The 22230-nt window shown below is 32.6% G+C and overlaps 1 protein-coding gene across 4 annotated transcripts in view; it reads right to left on the bottom strand.

Moving 5' to 3' along the window:
• Nucleotides 1–22230, bottom strand: part of LOC126774447 (tyrosine-protein phosphatase Lar) — a 387053-nt gene that overhangs the window by 355824 nt on the left and 8999 nt on the right. For all 4 annotated transcript variants that reach the window (XM_050495984.1, XM_050495986.1, XM_050495985.1 and 1 more), the window contains exon 2: nt 13969–14019. In XM_050495984.1, coding sequence (XP_050351941.1) covers nt 13969–13989 — 21 coding nt within the window. In that variant the 5' untranslated portion in view covers nt 13990–14019. The remainder of the gene's footprint in view (nt 1–13968; nt 14020–22230) is intronic.

The raw sequence follows: 22230 nt of genomic DNA, 5'->3' as shown, positions 1-22230 counted from the left end.
AGAAAAACACACAAATAACATAATCCTCATAGGTACACACACATGCATAGAGAGACGTATTAAATGGCAATAGTTCAAACACTACACAAATATAACGAGACGCCTGAACTGGACACATCTTAAGGAACGTAGTGAAGTGAAAGCAGCACTAATGGATGAGTCGAGAAGAAATAATCGTCGGCTGTTAGCACGCATCTTTTGTCTAAAAGCACCTTATTTATATCGTAAGCCAGAACTGAGTCGAAAACAACTATCCCCTTAGAAAGAACTACAGATACATTTCTATACCAGCTACCCTTCCTGACTTGGCACGTGTAAAATTAACGTTTTAACGTATGAAATATTATAAAAAGGTTATATGAAGAATTAATCAATGATGGAATGGCAATTATTTATATGTATTATACATAAAATAATAAATTACATTATAAGGGTAATATTATACTTATTCACGCTTTATTATTACTATTATCAGCTACACTTATGTAAATAATAAAGTAATTATGTGTATAGGATATCTCATTATTATTATCGTTGAGATTTAGAATCTTTATGAATATATACAATTCGGATCACAATACAGTCAAGAATTAACCAATACTATAAAATTTCGAGATCGTCTGATAACATAGACAAGTGGTTGATAGTCGTATTTTAATAGCTACTAGTAAATCTTGTGTTTGGAATCATTTGATTTTCGTTTTGTTATTTAAGACAGATTTATATAATACGATTTAGGTTGTTCAATTTCTCGTTCCTATCATCTTCCTGCATCTGTCATATATTTGTCATTTCATTCAAACCTGGTAAGACTATTTATTTTTATAATTATAAATAATCAAATAAATCCATTATACATATCGTCAACTTAATTTAGGACATACGAGTCACGAATATTGGTCCATCAACAAGGAACCATTGAATGTCGAATGGCGAACACAACAAGATTACGGAGTCGACCAGACCGCACGTATTGGCAGCTGCGCCGTATCTGTGTTGCTGATGATCACGAAGACGACGTTTAATCGAACATTGCCACTAACATTTCCTAAACACAACTGCAGAAATTGTCAAACGGATCGTCTGCACTCTAGACGATTTGTCGTTGGACGTATATGAATACACTTTCATAATAAACTGATTTTATTATATTTTGTTACTTGGCTTTGTATTATCTACAAATCGCTTCAAGCAATTGATTTTTTTAAGAGAGGTTATGAAGCAGAACTGCTGTTAATCTTTTATTTGATTTAGTACGGGTAAATCCGATTCAAAGTTAAAAATAAAACATTATATACAAACTACATTATATTTTCAAGGGTCGTGTCTTGTTGAAAACATAAAGGCATAACATTTTCTCGATAGAAAAAAATCACGAAATGTCTTCTAAATTTTACATTTATCAGATTTGAGTATAAACCTTAATAGCTTATTAATACTTTGTATGCATCCATTCACATTTGACAGAGAATCCATAGCTTTAAAGCCACTCTTTGTGGTGTGGCGATGGTATAGCATGGGCGCGCATAGCGGGGCACGCACACCACACTGGCAGGGTCGTCATGTAGAGATGTGCCAATGAAACTCGTGTTGCTAGGAATTCTTCAATTAGTCTTCCGCTTTAATATGTTAAGCAGTCTATTTATTCAAGTTCACATACAAACATACAACACACACTACAAAATAAATCTAATTGCGGCTTTCTTTTTATAATTAACATGTAAAATAAACTCATTCATTCAAAACCTATTGTATTTGTCGTATTACGAGACTCATTCTGAACAAAAATGTTTATTGCCAAATATTCAGCAATTAGGTTCAAATTTCATTTAGATCGATGGAAGTATTAAATTCGGCGGAATCATTAGCCTAGATCGACGCTGTCCGTCTGACGATAACAAATCAATCATGGAGCTCTGCATCTATTACGTACGGTTGGCGAGCTATCTAGGGAGCTATTTTGCGTTTTACTATACAAACTAACAATACTATTATTTCACTATCAAAATATTTAGCAGTTACTATAAGCTTAACATTCCGTCCCGCTTTAGGTTATTTCAATTCCTGAAATCTTTCGTAGTAATTTTTTAACAATAATATAAAAGCTTAAACAGGTAAGTGCTAATTATAAAATTGATATACATTTTTTTTATAAAATAGAAATGTATTAACTATGAGGTAAGTAAAAAAGCTATTTATACCTTGTGTATACAGTTACACTGACTCATTAGCCCTTCAAACTGAAACACAACAATACTAATTATTGCTGCTTAGCGGTAGAATATGTGATGCGTATCTACATACCACGACGGGCTTGCACAAAGCGCTACAACCAAGTAAAAGTATTATATAATAAAGTATTGATGATATAAAATATTCTTAATGATGTCGTACGACATATCGTTCAGTCATCGAAACCTCAACGACAGACAACATTGCGTGCCAAACGACACTTGAAGCCTACATTGTATTAATTAATTGGAAGTTTTCCTTTCATGTCCCAAACTTTCATTGTTAATTGCCTTTTCGACGGCAATTACTTTGTAGTACCCACTTCCTCGGTATGATGTTCTTTAACATTAACCAGTCTTAATACAATGTTATCGTTCTATGTGACTTTTATACTGCTGGCTAGAGTTGAGTAAGAAACATTTTGAAAATGTAATTACCTTCCTTATAACGGCTTTAACATGTAAGTGATTTTTACGTCATAACAAATGAAAACTTGTTTTTTCTGTTACTTACATTTACAAACTTAAAAATAACGTTTATACGAAAAAAAAAATCATTAACCACTTTTCTTATACATTTCTATTTACGGAGCAACATTTATTAATAAAATATTTTTATAAAAAAAGTGCACTTAGCATCGGATGGTTTTATTTATAAAATATTCCCTTGTTCCCAGAAGCGATAGCGTTTCATTGATGTGTCATTAAAATTTTATGGGGAAGTTAAGATGTTAATATTATTATAGAGCGTCGTTGATAAATATTCATGTGATCCTCAATTTTCAAAGAACGAAACGCCCAATTCACACTAACCTTACTTCCATCAAAATTTAGGCACTACGTAGTACCTAGTAATATAGTAAGAAAAACCACTTACGTCAATGAACTTCTTACTTTTCTACTAAATATTTTATTTTTCTATTGCCTTTAATAAATGAATACATATACCGTACCGTAACAGCCTGTGAATGTCCCACTGCTGGGCTAAAGGCCTCTCCTCTTTTTGAGGAGAAGGTTTGGAGCTTATTCCACCACGCTGCTCCAATTTGGGTTGGTGGAATACACATGTGGCAGAATTTCAGTGAAATTAGACACATGCAGGTTTCCTCACGATGTTTTCCTTCACCGTAAAGCACGAGATGAATTATAATTGCAAATTAAGCACAAGAAAATTCAGTGGTGCTTGCCCGGGTTTGAACCCATAATCATCGGTTAGGATTCCCGCGTTCTTACCACTGGGCCATCTCGGCTCGAATACATATAGATCAAGTAAAATAAATGTAGAATAATTAGTACGTGAATGGTAAATGTACCAAAGGGGCCGCCCGTTTACAATATATGCAACAACAATTTGCATCAATAATTGTGCTGTACAAATAATATGTATATTTTTTATGATTCCTGTTGCATGAACTTGTAATTATGAAATGTTTTATTACAATGATACATAAAACACGCTTAAATAAAAAAAAACTATTTTAACATAAATTCGATACAAAAATATTACACAATATAGTGATAAATATATTTAGTTAATTACTATATGTAATCCGCTCGGCTAAGTGGTCACCACTACCCGTAGACATTGGCATTATAAGAAATATAAACCATTATCACACATTAACCATTAATACATCGCTAACGCGCCACTAACCTTTGGAACAAAGATAAAATATATGTACCGTTATGTACACTGGCTTACTCGCCCTTCAAACTGGAACACAACAATACTGATTATTGCTGAGTATATTTAAAAAAAATAATTGTAAATAAAGGAACCCATTCCCATCGCCCCATCTGACTGCACTATTCATCTATTCCACAACCCGACTTACATTTGACAAATGTACTTTATAAAACATCAAATATTTTTTTCTTTCCTCGCAACTCGAAGTAACATCCGCAGGGGAGACAGGTGTCCAGACATCGTCGCCCATTTTGTTTTTTTTTCCTCGGGCGCCATTACCCGGCCGTGTAGTCTATTACTTGCACAGCTTAATAAATAACCCGGGATACGGTTAATGTATATTATTCCATCGCGACAACATTCTGCCGGCAGTTTGTTTTTATTTAGCTCAACAAGTTTCCTGCACTTACAAAAGGCACTTTCTAATATACAAGTTCAAATTAAAAATGAATCACATTGATATATTTTATCTCACAATTCCGAAGCAACAAGAACTAAGGCGATGAAAACATTGTTTACGTTTATGATTTCTTTAATTAGACTTCTATAAACCCAAGGATATTAAATTTAATACAAAGCTACAACGCAAAAAGCTCTTTTGTGACTGTTTTCGACGATGACTTTATGTAACCTATCAATTATTTTATTATATAACTTACATGAAGATAAAAACAAATTAACGTATTTATAATATCCTTAAAATCACGAATACAAACCAGCGAAAAGGTCCTTGGTCCAGGAGCAAATAAATATTTTAATAATTAATTATCCATTAATGAAACATTCGAAATTGTATGCCTTCCTTGTAAAATTTGAAACAAAAGTAAATCGTTACATTTTGTTTAGGAGACAGTGTATCCATCTCATGATTGCAAGAACTTATTTCAATCGTGTCAATATCAATAACATAAAGTAACGTAAAGTTTATATGACGTGTAGCGAATAATACGATACAAAAATATCTTACAGGCAAGACATTCTTATATGAAATAGTGTTCTTTATTTTACACATATTTTATGGTAGTAGGGCTTTGTCCAAGCTCGTCTGGGTAGGTACCACCCACTCATCAGATATTCTACCGCAAAACAGCAGTACTTGTTATTGTTGTGTTCCGGTTTGAAGGAAGAGTGAGCCAGTGTAATTACAGGCACAAGGGACATAAAGTTACCAAGGTTGGTGGCGCATTGGCTATGTAAGCGATGGTTGACATTTCTTACAATGCCAATGTCTAAGGCGTTTGGTGACCACTTACCATCAGGTGGCCCATATGCTCGTCCGCCTTCCTATTCTATAAAAAATATATATATAGCAATACTTATTTCGAATATAAGCCATTTTAATGCAAATCAGACACGATGGTGTTGAACAAAAAAAAAAGAACACTCATTAATTTTGGATAAATATAATTAAAATATTTATACCGTTTATATTACACGGTGACCCAGTATTTCGTGTCTGGAGTCACTGAAAATACATAAGCACGGCACTATCGGAACGGTACTACAATTATCAAGTGAATAATTTAATTAAAACTTGGTATCAACAGCTCCGAAACAGCGGAGCCTGGCGACGATAAATAAAATTATTTTGTCGCAAAAAAAACAACAGTGACATCAGCTGCGCATTCAGAACACCGCAAGTTAAAAACAAAAGCATACGAAAAACAAATTCCTTTTAAAAAGTTAATTACATAATCCGTACTGAAGATGAATGTCTTCTACATGGTCTCTGTTTTTTGTTTGAACAAAAATAACAAAATAATTAATTTGCCGGAGATATTCTATACCAAATTAAGTTAAAATTGGGAAAAGAAGTAAATAGGCTTATGCTTTATAAAATAAAATTCTCCTAGCTTAGTATACAAGGTAGGCGATAATGCGTTTTTATATAAAGAAACAAAATGGTGAAATCGTACCAATTTGTTCTGTTCGTCTACACGCCGTTAAGGGGCTAAAAGGATGTCCCACTCGCACCATAACCACAATAGCATCCCCTAACTGGCGACACAGCAGCTGTAAGCGACAAAAGGCGCAATTAATACTAAACAAGCGCACAACGGAACGGCGGTAAGTAAAGTCCGCGTCCATTAGCAAACCGAGTAAAAACGCTTAAACGCCCTACATAACAGCGAAACAATTTCACTGCAATCCCGGCTTGAGCGACGTGTTAACGCCTCTGATTTAACTCTATTTTTACCCTGTAAACGAACGAAATGAAACGAAACGAGGATGTTTTCTTTACTTATCTAACGTTTTACACGTCCTTTAAATTATACCACGAAATATATTTAATATAACATTAGTATTAATTTACATTATTTACAATAATATCGATAATTTAATAGTAGAAGATTATTAATGAAATGAATGTACAGACATTTAAAAAAAATATGCATATGAAAAAATATTTTAATACTCTAACCAAAACTTTACTTTCGAAAAATGTTCAACAAAAAACTTTCGCCAGCGAACTTTGTGTCATACATTGTACGTGTTTAGTGAAATAATATTCTTTGAATAAAACCCACCTCTGGCAGTGCATATAATTTTAAAAGCGTCCTACATTATTGCGCTTTATGGGAAGATAAAAATGGTGGCTCAATAAGTATGAAATAAGAGCTCGACGGGCGGCAGTCGAGTCGTGTTTTACACATAATTTATCTACGACCGGCTCCTGCGGGACACAATTCTTTTAACCGATGTATCAATGCGAGGTGATGAACAATTGCCGTACATAGGAAAGAACATAAATGGAGCATAATTTACTTTTATGCAAGAAATGTTTATGTTAAAGTGTAGATAAGTCATATTGAAAATAAATACACTTACTTAACTAAAAATTTTAAACATTTGTTTAAATTTTTTTGTCGATATATTAAATAATAATTATATTAAATAATATTAAATTGTGATAAAATTACATAATTTTCACGATTTACAAAAACGTTAACTCAATGTTAATCCAAGTTTAGCCAGAATTAATGTTAAGCTCTCAAATAACAAAACAATCAAAACTTCTGAAATAATTTGTTCTAGTCTAGACAATTAAATATTTCTGCCAACTACGTTGCGTTGGCGCCCAATATGGGACAGCTAAAAAAACGAACACCGGTGATTGTGGACGAAAAGTAATGAATACGTTGGATGGATTTTAGTGGCTTGACAAGGGTTACGGACGGACATCATTTCGTGCAATTTACGAATATAAAATATACATCGATCGTATCAGGCGTCGGGTTCACAGCGATATTCCATTACCGAGGTGGACGCGGAATATTAAATGAGAATTGACCCTTGCATCGTATCTCGCTGGTAACAGAAACTAAGATAACATCCGTAAATAGATATTACAACATACTGTGAGAGTAGGATTACTATGATATAGTGTCCAGTATAAACCGCCTAACTACTTGAAATTACCGTTTTAAAATTACTTTGTCGGAGCTGAATAAATAACACTTAGCGGTAAACATAGGATTATATTTAGTGCTCTTAAGTGAGTTTAAAAACTCACTTAAGGGCCTTCTGTTCCATGTAATTAATAGAATTTTAAAACAAATATGTATCTATGGACATGAAATTTAACTACTTAATAAACAATATATACAATTTATGCGAGTTCGTCTTATTCAAATGGTTGCCTAATAATATAATAATGTTATTATAACGTTTGGAGATAATTAGTAGTGGCGATTAAGGAACTTAATATACTACAACTTGAGAGATCTTGAGATTTCACGACGGAAATTAAGTCCTGTAACCCCAGGAGGTAATTAAATTGGTGCCATTAGCTGTGCAGCCGCTTTGAGTTGGGCTCAGAACGAACGGAGCTTAATCGGTGAATATATTATCTATGATCCGTACGGCTACAGTATGCTGGCGGTCAAATGGTTTCCCGCAAATCGGTCTAAGTAGATAACCGAAATGGATGCCTTTTTTATTCAATAAACTTTACTTAAATAATTAAATCTGAACATTTTTAGTATTAGTAACAAGATGTTAACGAATTTGGATGAAACGATAATATTTGAAATTCAAAAATCAAATAATATCTCTATAAAAAGATGAATAATTAATTGAGTTATAAGTATCAATTAACATTATTCAGGATAGGAGATATATATAGAAGAATATAGGAGACTATAGGACTATAGGAGAAGTTGTGAAACCGTGTATGTAAAAAACAAGCAGAGTTTGTTACGTGTAAGTACGTAAAAACCTACATTTTTACATCGATTTCAAATCGATCATATTAAAATATTAAACAGATTAAAAAGTGAATAAATTATAAAAACATAAACATTTTAAATCTACAAACGTCTATAGAGGATTTCAAACACACATAACATTTTCGCCTTTGTTACGTGAAACTGAAAACAAACCGCATCACAAAATAAACATTGTTTCTGTTTTCGTCAAACGACATTCAAATCGTAACCCTTCGACACGCGTCGTTGATCAAAGGACTAGGCTAATAACATACCAGATGGCCAGTGTTTTCGCTGTAACCGGTTACAAAATAAATATAATAAAAATAAGCGTCTTTCAAACTTATTTAGAATCTTTGGAATATGATACGATTGAAGTAACAGTAGACAAAAGTCACTGGGTTGAATGGCTACAATCCGATCGATGATATGATCCATTGGTCATACAAAAGTGAAAATTCATTATATACCAACAAGAGTAACGATGTTTTAGCACATACAGTTAGATAATTAATAATAATTGTAAAATAAATAAATTGTAGTTTTAATTACCGGTAATTACAGCATGCCAAATGTATTAATAACATCTGTGTACCTTTAGAAACAAATATAAATCACAATATCAAATAAAATATTTAAAATATACTCATAAATAAGAAAACAAAAAATAGTTTTGTTTAGGAAATAATATGAATAAAATCCTAATAAACCAATTATAATGGCAATAAAATATTCAATATTATAAAAATTAATTCAAATAAAGTACATTTTCAATTAAAATTAAATATAATTTACAATGCAATAAGATTAAAAACTATATATATAATAATATAATTAAATGATATTCTCACTTGTTACTACTTATATGGGCAAAACTTTTTTACCGCTAATTTTTATAATTTTAACGCATATTTTTTTATAATTTAATGATCTAGTACTTAGCAGTTTTCAACTATAAAAGTGTTTTTATTCTAAATAGGGCCATAACGACCCTAAGGGTGGATAAGGGATGAAAATAAAACGAAGATAACCAAATTAATTTCAAAAGATGCCTTAATTCTTCGATGATAATGAAACAACAATTAAGTATAATTATTAACATTGAAACATTCTAAACAATTCGGGTAAGCGATTATTATTTAAGTATCAATTTTCGATTACTCAAATGGCCTTAATGAGTAGTGCTCCATTATTATTATCATATCAATAATAATAATGGAGCACTACAAGCAAGCCGAGAATATTCTCAGGTTCACGCGGTAACAATAAAAATCTCGACGCAGGTGTTCTAACAAAAACGAATGTATAATGTATAAATTACTTCGGTTGATTTAAACAGAATGTACATCAAAAAGAAATAATTTACGATTTCTTTTAATAAGAACTGCCTGAACCCTTTAACTTCTTCATTTCATTAGTATTCTCGCAATGCTCAGCTTTCAGCCTCTTGGAAGATCACTTATAGATATTGATTTAAACGTAATATATATATATATATATATATTTATATATATATATATATATATATATATATATATATATATATATATATATATTTATATATATATATATTATTAATAAATGTAATATATACATATATATTACAAGTCTATCGATTTCGTGACATTAAAAACAAATGTAGAACTTATATTTAATTGAGATGAAATTATTAACGCTCATAATTATATATATTTAGTTACTGTTTTTATTCGAATACAAATATTTTATTAACTAATATACTACGGAGGGTATATGATTTTTAGCCGGCATTTATGTATGTAAGTACATCTGTCCATAAGTTCCTTTTAAACTACTGTTATAATGCGACTTATCATATCTTTAGGCCGTCCGCTGGTTAGCTATGTGACGTCACTCAAAATTTAATATGACGCCTTCAAAAGACATGAGTCTTGTATTTAAAATAAAATATATTTAAAAATGTGTTGTGTTTTTCAACAGCATATTTTAACACACATTTCATATATAATGTATTACTAGTTTTTGCTCGCTGACTTTCTTCAATGAACTCGATAATAGGGTAAAAGTTATAAAATCACGTCACACTTTTCAAAGCACGATTTTTACGTAGTCGGGTTTTAGTTTTTAAACTTTTGCTTGTTAGTGTTATTGTTATATATGTGTTATATATATATATTATAAATCTATCAAATATTGATATATTTAATTGACATTGTAACGCCAAATCTTGTTGCTTAGTAGGTAGATATGTAGGGTTATTTCAGCACATGCATAGTCAATGTTAACATGGCCTGTGTAGAGCTTGCATATCCAATAAGGCGTGTAATTTGCAACAAAAACATACAATCAAATCTCAATATCAAACAATAACAATCTCATAGGTACTGCTAACAGAATTTATGAAAAAAAAAAATGCTTAATATAAGTTGGGTAGTAACTTAATAAAAATACGAATGATGAACTTTTAAAAGAATGATCACAAAACGAATTTACAATACGAATAACAAGAAAAATAAATCTTTAAAAAGATGTGCTTATACTTTGTTACGGTAATGTTTGAGTTGCAAATTGGATACTTTAACTCGTATGCAACCTTTTTCGTCTTACAAAAAGTAAATACATAAAACATAGTAGATTGACAAATGCTCGGAAGCACTCGACGGCTAATGAATGGGAGTGGCTAGCAAGCTTTAAGATTACGTCGCACATCTAATGGCCATGTCAGGGATATCTGTAACTGCACACGTTACGTAATGTTAAATATCTTATTTATAATACGCATTTTAGTTATATAAAAGGTTAACATCCAGGGGGCGGATTGATAAATGCGCGGAAGCACTCGACGGCTAATGAATGGAGCGTGGCACGCGCGCTGCACGCCTGCAGCACAACACTTCTAGCCGAAACATATGGAATTTATATATTAACTAGCGAACCATGTCATGTCTTTGCCTGCGAACTATAATACTAATCGTCGAATTTATCAATAACTCGACTTGTACTGGACTCGGACCCATCAGGTACACAGTTTGTTGATTTTTTTTTGCAGTGCACCAGTATTATGAATTTGAGACATTTTAGCAGTCAAATACAACATTTGTTTATAAAATTATTACAATGCCACTTGTCGAATACTAGCGTATATATGAACAGAATCACCAAAAATTAGCTACTTTTATTAATTACGTTATAGGGTGTCATTACAAAACTATGATTATATTAACAATGATTTTTGTTTTATAAATCTCATTACTACAGAAGGATTACTTCTAGACAATAAATATTTAGAAACAGTTTTGTGAACAATAATAAATTACAATACTAAGAGATTGCTAATGACACATTAGACATCAAAACTAAAAGCAATTTTGCAGACTTATACAAAATCGCTCGATCGACGAACGGCGGAGCGATTCATTTCCCTGATGGGCTCCCATTACACCGGTCAAGATGGATGGATAACAAACCGGCAATTACACTATGAACACAATGACAATTGGATGTTTTCACTAATTGAAAAAGCCACCCGCTATCGATTCGTCTAGGCACTATATGAAATGAATGTCGAGCGCGTGACGCCAGCTGATATATTAACCCCATCGACTTCATGAACCAAGGCGACATTTATTAATACAGTCGGTCACTTGGACATATGTGTTTTGTTAATGAAATGACACTTAGCGCTGCACGCGTCTATGTTTTAATTAAGGTAAGCACTGTGTTGCATATTAATGACGTTCGTACATTTAGTAATATTATTGAAACTACCGACTGCAAGTGCTCATTTTAATTCAAGAACGTTTTAATATTATTATAAATGTGAGCGGAGTTTTTTTGACCTACAACATTTATTTGGGTGCATTTCTTAGGTCGGAAGCATTTTCTTCAAAATCAAGCGGAAATGAACCAAAGCTTTTATATTTAAAAAAGTTTTTAACTTAGACTTCGTTCTTTTTGATTTCGTTTTAGACTTCGTTTCTTCATTGATAGATTTCACAAATATAAGTATGAATTTATTTGCCTTACGTAGCAAGGAAAAAACTCCATAAATGATGTTACATTTAAAAATATTAAACAAAATTATCGTTTGCATAAGTAAATTTCACTTAACAAGCACAATTGTTAAACAATAGCAGCACACTTTCCAAATTAGTAAAACTTAAGCGATAATTAGCGAATTAGCGAGTTGGCTGCACTCGGCAAAGAATCCTAATCATAATAACTCAAGATCGTATCGTGCAGGGCAGGCGATGAACAAAAGACGGCGGCGGAGCAACAATGGCGCCCAACGCAGGCCCGAGAGGCGCGCTAACAAATTACCGACCCGCAGATAACTAAGCAATATTAAATCATAGTAATTTGTGGTTGCGAAACGCGGCCCCTTTTCTAACAGACTATCTCGCTGCGCGTCAAGACATTATTATTGCTTTTTCTCAGCGATTACGATGATAAGTTGCAGCGAAATTTCACAAAAGTAATGTTACTTTTTATCTCAGACGCGGAAAAATTCTAAGCATTTAATCCGAACTGAGCAATTTCAGCGCTGTCAGCCGCGGAAATGAATAGTTTAAATTAGTGTAAAGAACAACATCCCGCTTTAGTTAGCAACTCGGCGTGAAACTGCAATTTCGCCGTTCATAAAACAGGAAACCGGCAGCGTCGGGCGGGCCGGGTGCAATCGCATCTTTTCACTCGGTTCCTTCGTCGTCGCATTAGCAATTCCAACTATCGCAATAGTTGCCGGGAAAATGTAATATTTAGTCTTAATAAACCCATTCGTAACGTTGAATATCCGGAACAGGCGTGCTGGGTGCCGCTCTGCAACTCGCCCGGGGCGGAGCTCCTCGCACCGTGCTTAAATTTACGACAAAGCTTTATTCGCAGACACGTAGGATTTTAGTCTATTGCATAGACTTCATTCAATATGTACGTTCATGCGAGTGTGAATAGGCGCATACTAAACTTTACTTATTTGGGACCACGTCTGAAATGTTCGTAACGAATATTTAAAATTTAAACCGCTATATATTTGGAATTTAACAATTTAAACCTATCCACTCTGAATGTTGTTCGCGGTGTAACAGCATATTATATTTTATTAATGAACCGATATACCGAACAATATTGAACCTAAAAACTTTTTCTATAAATTAAAGGTTTATCTCGCCTCGGACAATGGATACACTTACTCATGGGACTTGGCTCATACGCAATCTTTTAACTTATTTATGATAAAAAAAATCTAAGATACACGGTTTTTTAATAAAGCCTTGTGGTAATTATTGTTTTTAAAATAGCACAATTCATTGCGTTTGCCATATATATTTTATACTCATTCGTACATGTGTATAACTTAAAAATGTAATTGTAAATAAGATATAAAATGTATATGTATACATAAGAAGTATGTAAATTTACAACCTAGTTCAAAACATTAATCTTCATTATTTCAAACTTATTGCGACATTTATTCATGTGCTGCGTAAAATAATAAGTTTCATAGTGGCACTTCAGTGACATCTTTAGGGTAATAACTAAAATATATAGCTAAAGCATAGACAGTGGCGCCATCTAGTAAAGGGTTGTGAAAGTTATATCTTTTAGCCCGAATCGTAAATACCTTACAATACTCTCGTAGTACGAAACACGCCACCTAGTAGCATCATCGTAATACTATTTTCAGCAACGCCATCTATCTGTTACTATGTCAGTTGCGAAGTCAAACTCAAGCTGCTCTTGTAAGTACCTACGCATCGCATGAGGTATACAACAGATGGCACTGTACAGTTTTTCTAAAATAGAGTTGTGAAATGTATGTGGTAATTCTTTATTTTATCATTAAAAAAAACTACTATATACTCACGGGTGTGGTCTCGGGATACATCGTGGCCCGCACTGTTTTGCAACTAAATGTCTGGAACGAAAAAAAATATATATGTTATTTTCGAAAAACAAAAAATGCCCTCAAAAGTAAGCGTCATTGTAATAGAGAACAAAGGCTGGACACAGGAGTGCATGTAGCGCTTTTGTTTTTGATCAAAGGTTTGTTTACACACCCTAAAAGACAACATAAAAAACACACATCGTATACCAGCATTTCATTATTTAGAGAGGCATCAGGCAAATAGGTCAATGCATGTTTTTTATAACATTTTGAATAAAAAAACGCACGATACGTTTGATTTAAATTTATATGATTTAAAACAGAAATGATAACACATTAATATGTTAATTGTAAAGGTATTTAAATTGGACATAAGAAATAATTAACACATTACAACATATCAACATTCAAAATATTCAAATTCAGTACTTAAGTACATATAAGCTAGATGTAAAACCTTCATGGATGCACATATCAACAGGTGCCTATACAGTTGGACCGATCTGCAAGCTAAATTGACTTGTCTAAAAACATAACCATCTGTCTTACATCTGTGTTCACAAAATAGCTATATAAAGTAAGATAAAGTTTCTGTATGAAACAGAATAGGCAACAATATCATCGTTACAAATATTTTAGTGTTCTCATGTCTACTTACAAACTATGTATGGGAAATAATAAAAAGCTATTCTTAAATGTTTGTTTCATGAAATACTATTCATAATATAATTTAAAACCAAAACGCTTAAGAAATGCTACTGTAATGGTTTCATCGTTTAGGTACAACAGGGTAGGTGAAACAGGGTCACCATTGCCGTGTTTTACAGCAATAACTACATCAATATTTATTATTGTATTTGTTTTTCCTGTGTATAATTTTAAACATTTCAGCCTTATCTTGCTTTGAATAAAATATTCTTCATGAAATTGTACGATTTATGTATCTTTCTGATACCAGATTGTTAGTTACAGATTGTTAGTTTTGTTTTTCGGTTATTGTGTAGATATTTATATTTATTGTCGTTTGACTTACATGGAAAAACCGTTTGGTTAGCCGAAGCAATTTGTACGATTTCTCAATCTGTACGATGATGGAAAAACCCACCAACGTAAAAAGCGTTACCACAAATATTTAGCGAGAAGCCGTCAAAATCATGAGAAAAAAGGTTGTCAAGCCTTTTTCAGGCTAACCGTATCAGCTCAGCTCACAGAAACACGGCGCTAAATAAATGTATAAAAAATCTACATCACAACAAAAAAAACGGACTTCTGAGGCAAATAACTTTAACCTACAAAGTTAAACAAATGTTCGATGGATAGGAAAGGTCAAAATGTTAATAAACTAAAATAAGCATTACGATGTTAAAACGAAGGCTCTCCATGTCATTGCTTCCATATTCACAAGCTTCATAGTTTTCGTTTATAGATATAATGGATATATATGGTAGATGCAACATTAGATAACTAACTGACAAACATACGGCTGAATTTATTTACATATAGTATGTATATATATTATACCATACCACTTTGAGGCGGTAGATGATTTCAGATATATAAACTTTATTAATTCTTCGAAGTGTAATTGCACGGTTGCGGTCTCGAGCGGTCCCTTCGTATATCTCTAACAAAATAAAGGAATACGCAGTATTACAATATACTTACAGCAATATTACTTAAATCCACAGAAATGTTGATCATTTTGATAGAAACCGTGATAAACTTTGTATGAACACGAGAAGTAAATACAAACTTATACGGATTGTACCACCAACTTTCCGACTCCGCAATGTCTACAGACTCTTCCTGGAGCAAGCGAGATACAACATTCTATATTCAAATACAGCAGATACTTTTACGTTTAAAATTAAATAAGTGTAAAACTTGTAAGAAATAATGTTGAAAAGGCATATTATTCTAAACAAGACTATTTGCACGTCCCGACTTCGTACGAGTAAAAGACATACAAATTTACCACTCCCCTTTGTCCCACTTAAAGTTGAAACTTCCTAAAACCCATAAATATCAAGACTATTTCAATAATAATAAATATATTTCAAAATACAAAGCAGAAAGTTTTGTATGTATCAATATAAAAACACACACACTTACGCAACGTATATATTCTATGTATATTCTGCAATTTAAAATTGAAATGCAATTTGGGTTCGGGATCAATAAACGTATTAAGAGTTCGCCAGGAACATGCTAATGTTTTTGTTGAGATGTTAATTTCCGCGAAAAGGTATACAAGACAAAGAACAATATTTAAGTAAGTAAAAAACTTCAAGTACCTACTTTTAATATTCACACGTATTACATTGTTGCTTTTATATTTTGACTTACTAATATCCGTAACCGTAACAGCCTGTGAATGTCCCACTGCTGGGCTAAAGGCCTCCTCTCCTCTTTTTGAGGAGAAGGTTTGGAGCTTATTCCACCACGCTGCTCCAATGCGGGTTGGTAGAATTCACATGTGGCAGAACTTCAGTGAAATTAGACACATGCAGGTTTCCTCACGATGTTTTCCTTCACCGTAAAGCACGAGATGAATTATAATCACAAATTAAGCACATGAAAATTGAAATGAATTTCAATCATGAAATTCAGTGGTGCTTGCCCGGGTTTGAACCAACGATCATCGGTTAAGATTCACGCGTTCTTACCACAGGGCCATCTCGGCCTAATATCGTGTTCTATAATATATATTAAAATTTATATGGTCCAAATATATGGTAAATAATGTGTGGTAATCCTAAAATTTAAGATTGTGATGCTGCCTGGACATAAAATTAAAAATAAAATCAATGAAATAAATTAAAAAGAAAAACCAAAGGTACGAACAACACGTCTGTGGAGATTTGATTATTACTTGAAAAAAAAAATCGTCGTGTACCAAGCAATGAGCGTGGAATACTACTTTTGTTAACAACCACATGTTACTATTTAGTATCTAATTATTTAATTGGAATTCCGCGTATTTAAAATAAAAATCAGATACTAAAAACCTTCTTTATCGTTAAAGGATTTAAAAACGTAAGGACTAGCACTTGTCATCTTCAAATCCAAAATAAAAAGCAAATTGTATTAATACTGCAACATTCGCAAACAAATACCTTCAATAAAGGTAAATATTTCAAGGACCGCTAAAACCAAACTTTAGTTTTTTATTGTCAGTTCATAAAACGCGCGAATCAATTTACCTTTTGTTTTAAAAATTCAAATTTTAGATCGCGTGATTTAACACCTTACGCCTAGCATATCCATATATCTATAATAATAAATGAGAAAACATTTTGTTGTAATGCCTATCTAAACAAAACTAATAAACCAATACACATAAAACATATGTTGCAGCGCGTTTCGGAGGTTTAAGTATATATAATTATATGAGTAGTTGCGCTTCGCAGTTTCACCCATGTTAAAAGTAGACTATTTACGTGACAAGCGTAAATTTCACGTTTTTGTTTGATGCATTAAAATCTGTTTAACGCGCGGTGTAAATTTTTTAGATATCAGATGTAGAGCTTATTCAACAATTAAGTATTAAAATTTTATCAAACGTTCGATCGTAATTGACTACTATACACACAAACAAACCTAATAAGAGTACAATTCGCTTCGTCATAATTTAGTACCAATTTCGCTTGAAATGAATAAAACATAAGAACCGATTCATTACTAACTCAGGCAATACGACAATAATCGTTTTATGAAACAAAATATTCGGTCAAATAAATATAAACGATAGAATTACAAAAAGCTTTATATGGGGGTCAATAACCTCTGAAAATCTAACGAGTGCGAGACTAGACTGCGATATCTTTTAGTTGCCAACAAAGAATTCTAAGGGACATTGATACGAAGGAGGAACATTTGTACACGGACAAACGTTAACATATGTACAATACGTTGGAAGTGGAATAATGTCACATATACATATATGCTATAAAGAAAATATGCAAGAAGATATTCGTTTTTATAAAAATTAAACTGATTTTTAAATGCAATTTCTTTAACACTTTTTTTTTGACTTAAGGTTTGAAAATAGTATAAACAATCTGATAAAAACAAGCTACATATCATTTAACTTGTCTTTAAACTTCGCATAAGAGAAGATAACATAATTCTACTCTTAACGTTCCGCTGGTTTCTTACTGTAATTCGCTTCGACCATTTTCACCTAGATAGTAGTCCTATTAGCCCTTGAAATTATCATTATCAGCTCACAGCTAACTATAAAAATCATGTTCAAGTTGTATAATTCCAAACATATTTGTTACGGAACACGAGTTCGATTTTTAAAACATGTTTAAACCACTAACAACCAATTAAAAATTAATAAACCGTTGGTAACACATAAAGCAAATAATTTCAACAAAAACTCCACTACTAAAGCATGCAAACAATTTTGCAAAACATGCAAAAAATTCACATTCAGTTTATTTACCATTAAACATATGATAGCTATAAATAAATCCGTTCCTATAAATATTCCCAGCACATGTAAACCCTAACCCTATTTAGTACTATATCCGAGCCATTAGGAGACGTCACGAACATCTATCTAGACGCTGGATCTAGCACATCTCAGTAATCTCGAAGTTGGCCGAGAAAAGCTCAAACAAAGATAAGCGGTGTATTTATTCTCGTTTGATCTCGAAGCCGTCTCCAGCTACATACAGGATAACGGAATTAATTTCGGGTTTTACGATCATTTTATACACGTGATCATCTCGTTCGAGATGTATCGTTTTTATGTCGACGTCTCACAACCGTAAAGTGTAAGTAGTGAGAAAGTTATAGTAAGCAAACAAACGAAAATGCTCTTGTTGTTGCTCCATTAATCTATCATGTTTATAGATTGCTTTTAAAAGGATTTTTAAATTTAACCTTTTTTTAAATCATCGTTACATTATTTACTATTAGGAAGTATTTTAACACAGCTTTTAATTTGTGTAAATATCATACAAAATTACTGAACCGACTTTTTTTCCTAGAAAATCATTGACTGTTTTTTTCATATACTATCCAATGAGCGGGAATTAGTATTTAACACCAAGAAACAGATTGAAAATTATATTCAACAGCTAGTAAAATAATTTCACCGCTAGACTTTAAATATCAAAGTTTATTAAAAAGTTTCCAAACAAATAGGTAGACAGACATGTTCGTCTGGATTTTACGAATGTACTCCAGTCTAACAGCGCCTGGGGGAATAACATGGCGCCCACATGAAATAGGGTTTGGGGGCTCTGCAAATCGACGCTGTTGAAGGAAACCCTCGCACAAGTGTAGACACAAGTGATTTTAGCTGCGTCGAGTTTTCATTTACCAGCTCCTTTGACTATAACGCCGCCGAAATAATGAATTACAAGTTCTTGTATTTTCATATGATCTTCGCCATCGCTACACAAGTGCAAGAACATGTTACTTGAAAAATGCATGTTGTTTTTTTTTAATATTATTATATTAGCGATGCGTCAGACAACTTGTTTAAATTTAAAGCAACGTTTTATATTCAACGACAGCACTCGACAGTTGTCTTCTTAATTTCATTAAACATAATATGCATAAATAAGAGCCGAGAGGGTCATTGATTAACCGACGATTGCGAGTTCAAGTCAGCCAGCCACGCCAGCAACACTAAATGTGATTAATTTGTGTTCATAATATCAATTCGCAGTCGTAGTCGACGGTGAAGGAAAACTTCGTGAAGCCTACATCTGTCGTAACAACCACACTAAACCGCATTTAAGCAGCGTGGTCTAATAAGCTCCGAAGTTCAAACCGAAGGTGGCTTTAGCTCAACAGGGGGACGTTTTGAGGCTGTTCCTTTATTATATATGTACATAATTAAAACATCTGTTCCGACTAAACTGACTGTACCTTTTGTATATAGTATATAAATATGTCTATATACATGGAGACATTAATAATCGTCTCGAAAACATTTTTTTAATTTCATATAAACATTACCATTCGTTAAGGACTCAAAAGTATAAGAAAAAACAAACATTAACAAAAAATATAAATAAATCCATTGTTTCAGGTTCATTGTATTCAGTAAACAAAGAAACCAATTACAGGATTTTTATTTGTTTACTGAGCACAATTAAGGAAGGATTTTAATGAGCTTCCAGCGTGAGCTAATTCATGGCTTAGAAGATGAATTTATATCGTATATTTTACTTCCGAAATTATTAATAAACTTTAAAACAGGTAAATAGTTACAAATATAACTTCAGTAATTTGACATTCGAATGAAGACAAAGCATTATGTATCTTTATAATTGCAATACAAAAAGCAAGCTTACAAGTACATTACAATCGACGTTACTAAACGGTTCGAAATGTAGACTTATTCTTTATTCTAATTAAATATCCCCGTGGTAAGAGCACGTGAAACTTAAACGAACATTGCAGGTTCAAACCCGGGTAAGCACCATAAAATTTTCATGTGCTGAACTTGTTAAGGATATACGTTCATTAAATACATTTAAATTATTTATCCGATACGGATATCAACGAATGCTCTTTATTTATTTGTTTATCAAAATAATTATAGATAAATTATATTTAAATCGAATTTGAAATAAAAATTAACACACAACACGCCTTAATAAAAAACAACTGCTAACATTTATAAAAAAATCTGATAACCCATAATATGTAATACAGGATGATCATGTTTAATCTTGTATAATAATTTTATGTAACCTGCATTTAAGATCAGCATTTTTCTCGTCAAAAACTATACGTAGATACTTAAGTCTATGTCGTAAGTCACTCGCCCACAAACATAAACTCAGGCTTAAATGATAAAGCTCCTATCACTATTAAATTATCGCAACAATGTACTATAATAATGTAAACTTAGACGTCCGGTATATATAAGAACTTACGAGACAATTGAGATGAAAATAAGGACAAGCGTAAAGTTTTTTAAAAATAATAATCGTTTAAAAAAAACCGTCTTACAATTAGCAATTCACTTAATTCATAAAGTGCATCGTATCAATTTAATATGAAGACACCGGTTTGAAATGTGAATTCAATCGAATAGAACCGAAGAACCGACAATAAGCTGAAAAATCACAACATATACATATTAATTATTAACAATTAAATTTATATCTTAATACAAATACCACTTTTTATTTTAGACTAACGCTACTACCCAATAATTTAAATATTTTTTGTTTCTAATTTGCATAATGTAAGTTAAAATATCAGATTTTAAAGGATTTTCGACACAAAATCTGTAAGTAAACAGTATAAGAATTTGATACAGTGGGTTTATAAACTACTTCTCAGATCGTCAATGCACCACCAGCCACGGAACGTATTGCCTCATGTGTTTACCGGAACACTATTACAAATAGTTGCTGTTCTGCGGTAGAATAAACGGTAAGTGGGTGTCACAGTAATTCCCCAAAGTATGTACTGACATTACAGAACATTAATGTTAAAAGTTACAATTACTTATCTTTGTTTAACAAATATGAAAAATATGACAGAATCAAGTTTTAATTTCGTAAACAAATTAAAACTTGATTAAAAAAAAAACAGGCGACAAGATGTAAGGTCCACCAAACCGATTTCAGACACGGCGGCTTTATCTCAAGAGAGATTAGTCAACTGCGCAAGATATATTATAGTGCACAAGTGTGTGCGCAAACACAGGTGCACTCTGTATTCCCTAGCTCTCATAATCCGATGGGACGGCAATCGGACACGACCGGAAAGAGTTCAGGCGCAGGACCAACGGCTTTACTTGCTTTCCGAGGCACGGGAGTGTACACATTTCCAACTTCCAGACCCCGGGCTGCTACTGAGAATTTTCTGACAGAAAAACCCAATAACTTTTTATTGGGCCGACCTGGGAATTGAACCCAGGACCTCCGGGTGGCCTTATATCTAGCCACTACACCAACAAGGTAGTCGAAAAGATGTATGAACTATATAGCTACGCATGTAAATATGTATATGAACAGCGAATACATTGAGATATTAAATGAGTGTGTTTGTTTATTAGAAGTTTATGATACCGTTTCAAACTAAGCGCATAGAATTGTTTCATTATAATAGTGCATTTAAACATTAAAATTAGACAGACCTACGTTGTTAGTTTTAACTACTAAAACATTGTAATACAACGGATTTTACAAAAGACTTAAGATGATTTTTTTTATGATTTATAGGCCAGCGTTTGACCGTTGACTCGCCTGATGTAAATGC

This window comes from Nymphalis io, chromosome 16, assembly GCF_905147045.1.
Source record: "Nymphalis io chromosome 16, ilAglIoxx1.1, whole genome shotgun sequence".
In the NCBI taxonomy this organism is placed as follows: domain Eukaryota; kingdom Metazoa; phylum Arthropoda; class Insecta; order Lepidoptera; family Nymphalidae; genus Nymphalis; species Nymphalis io.
The sequence above is the reverse complement of the archived record's forward strand: the minus strand, read 5'-3'. Positions and strand labels throughout refer to the sequence as shown.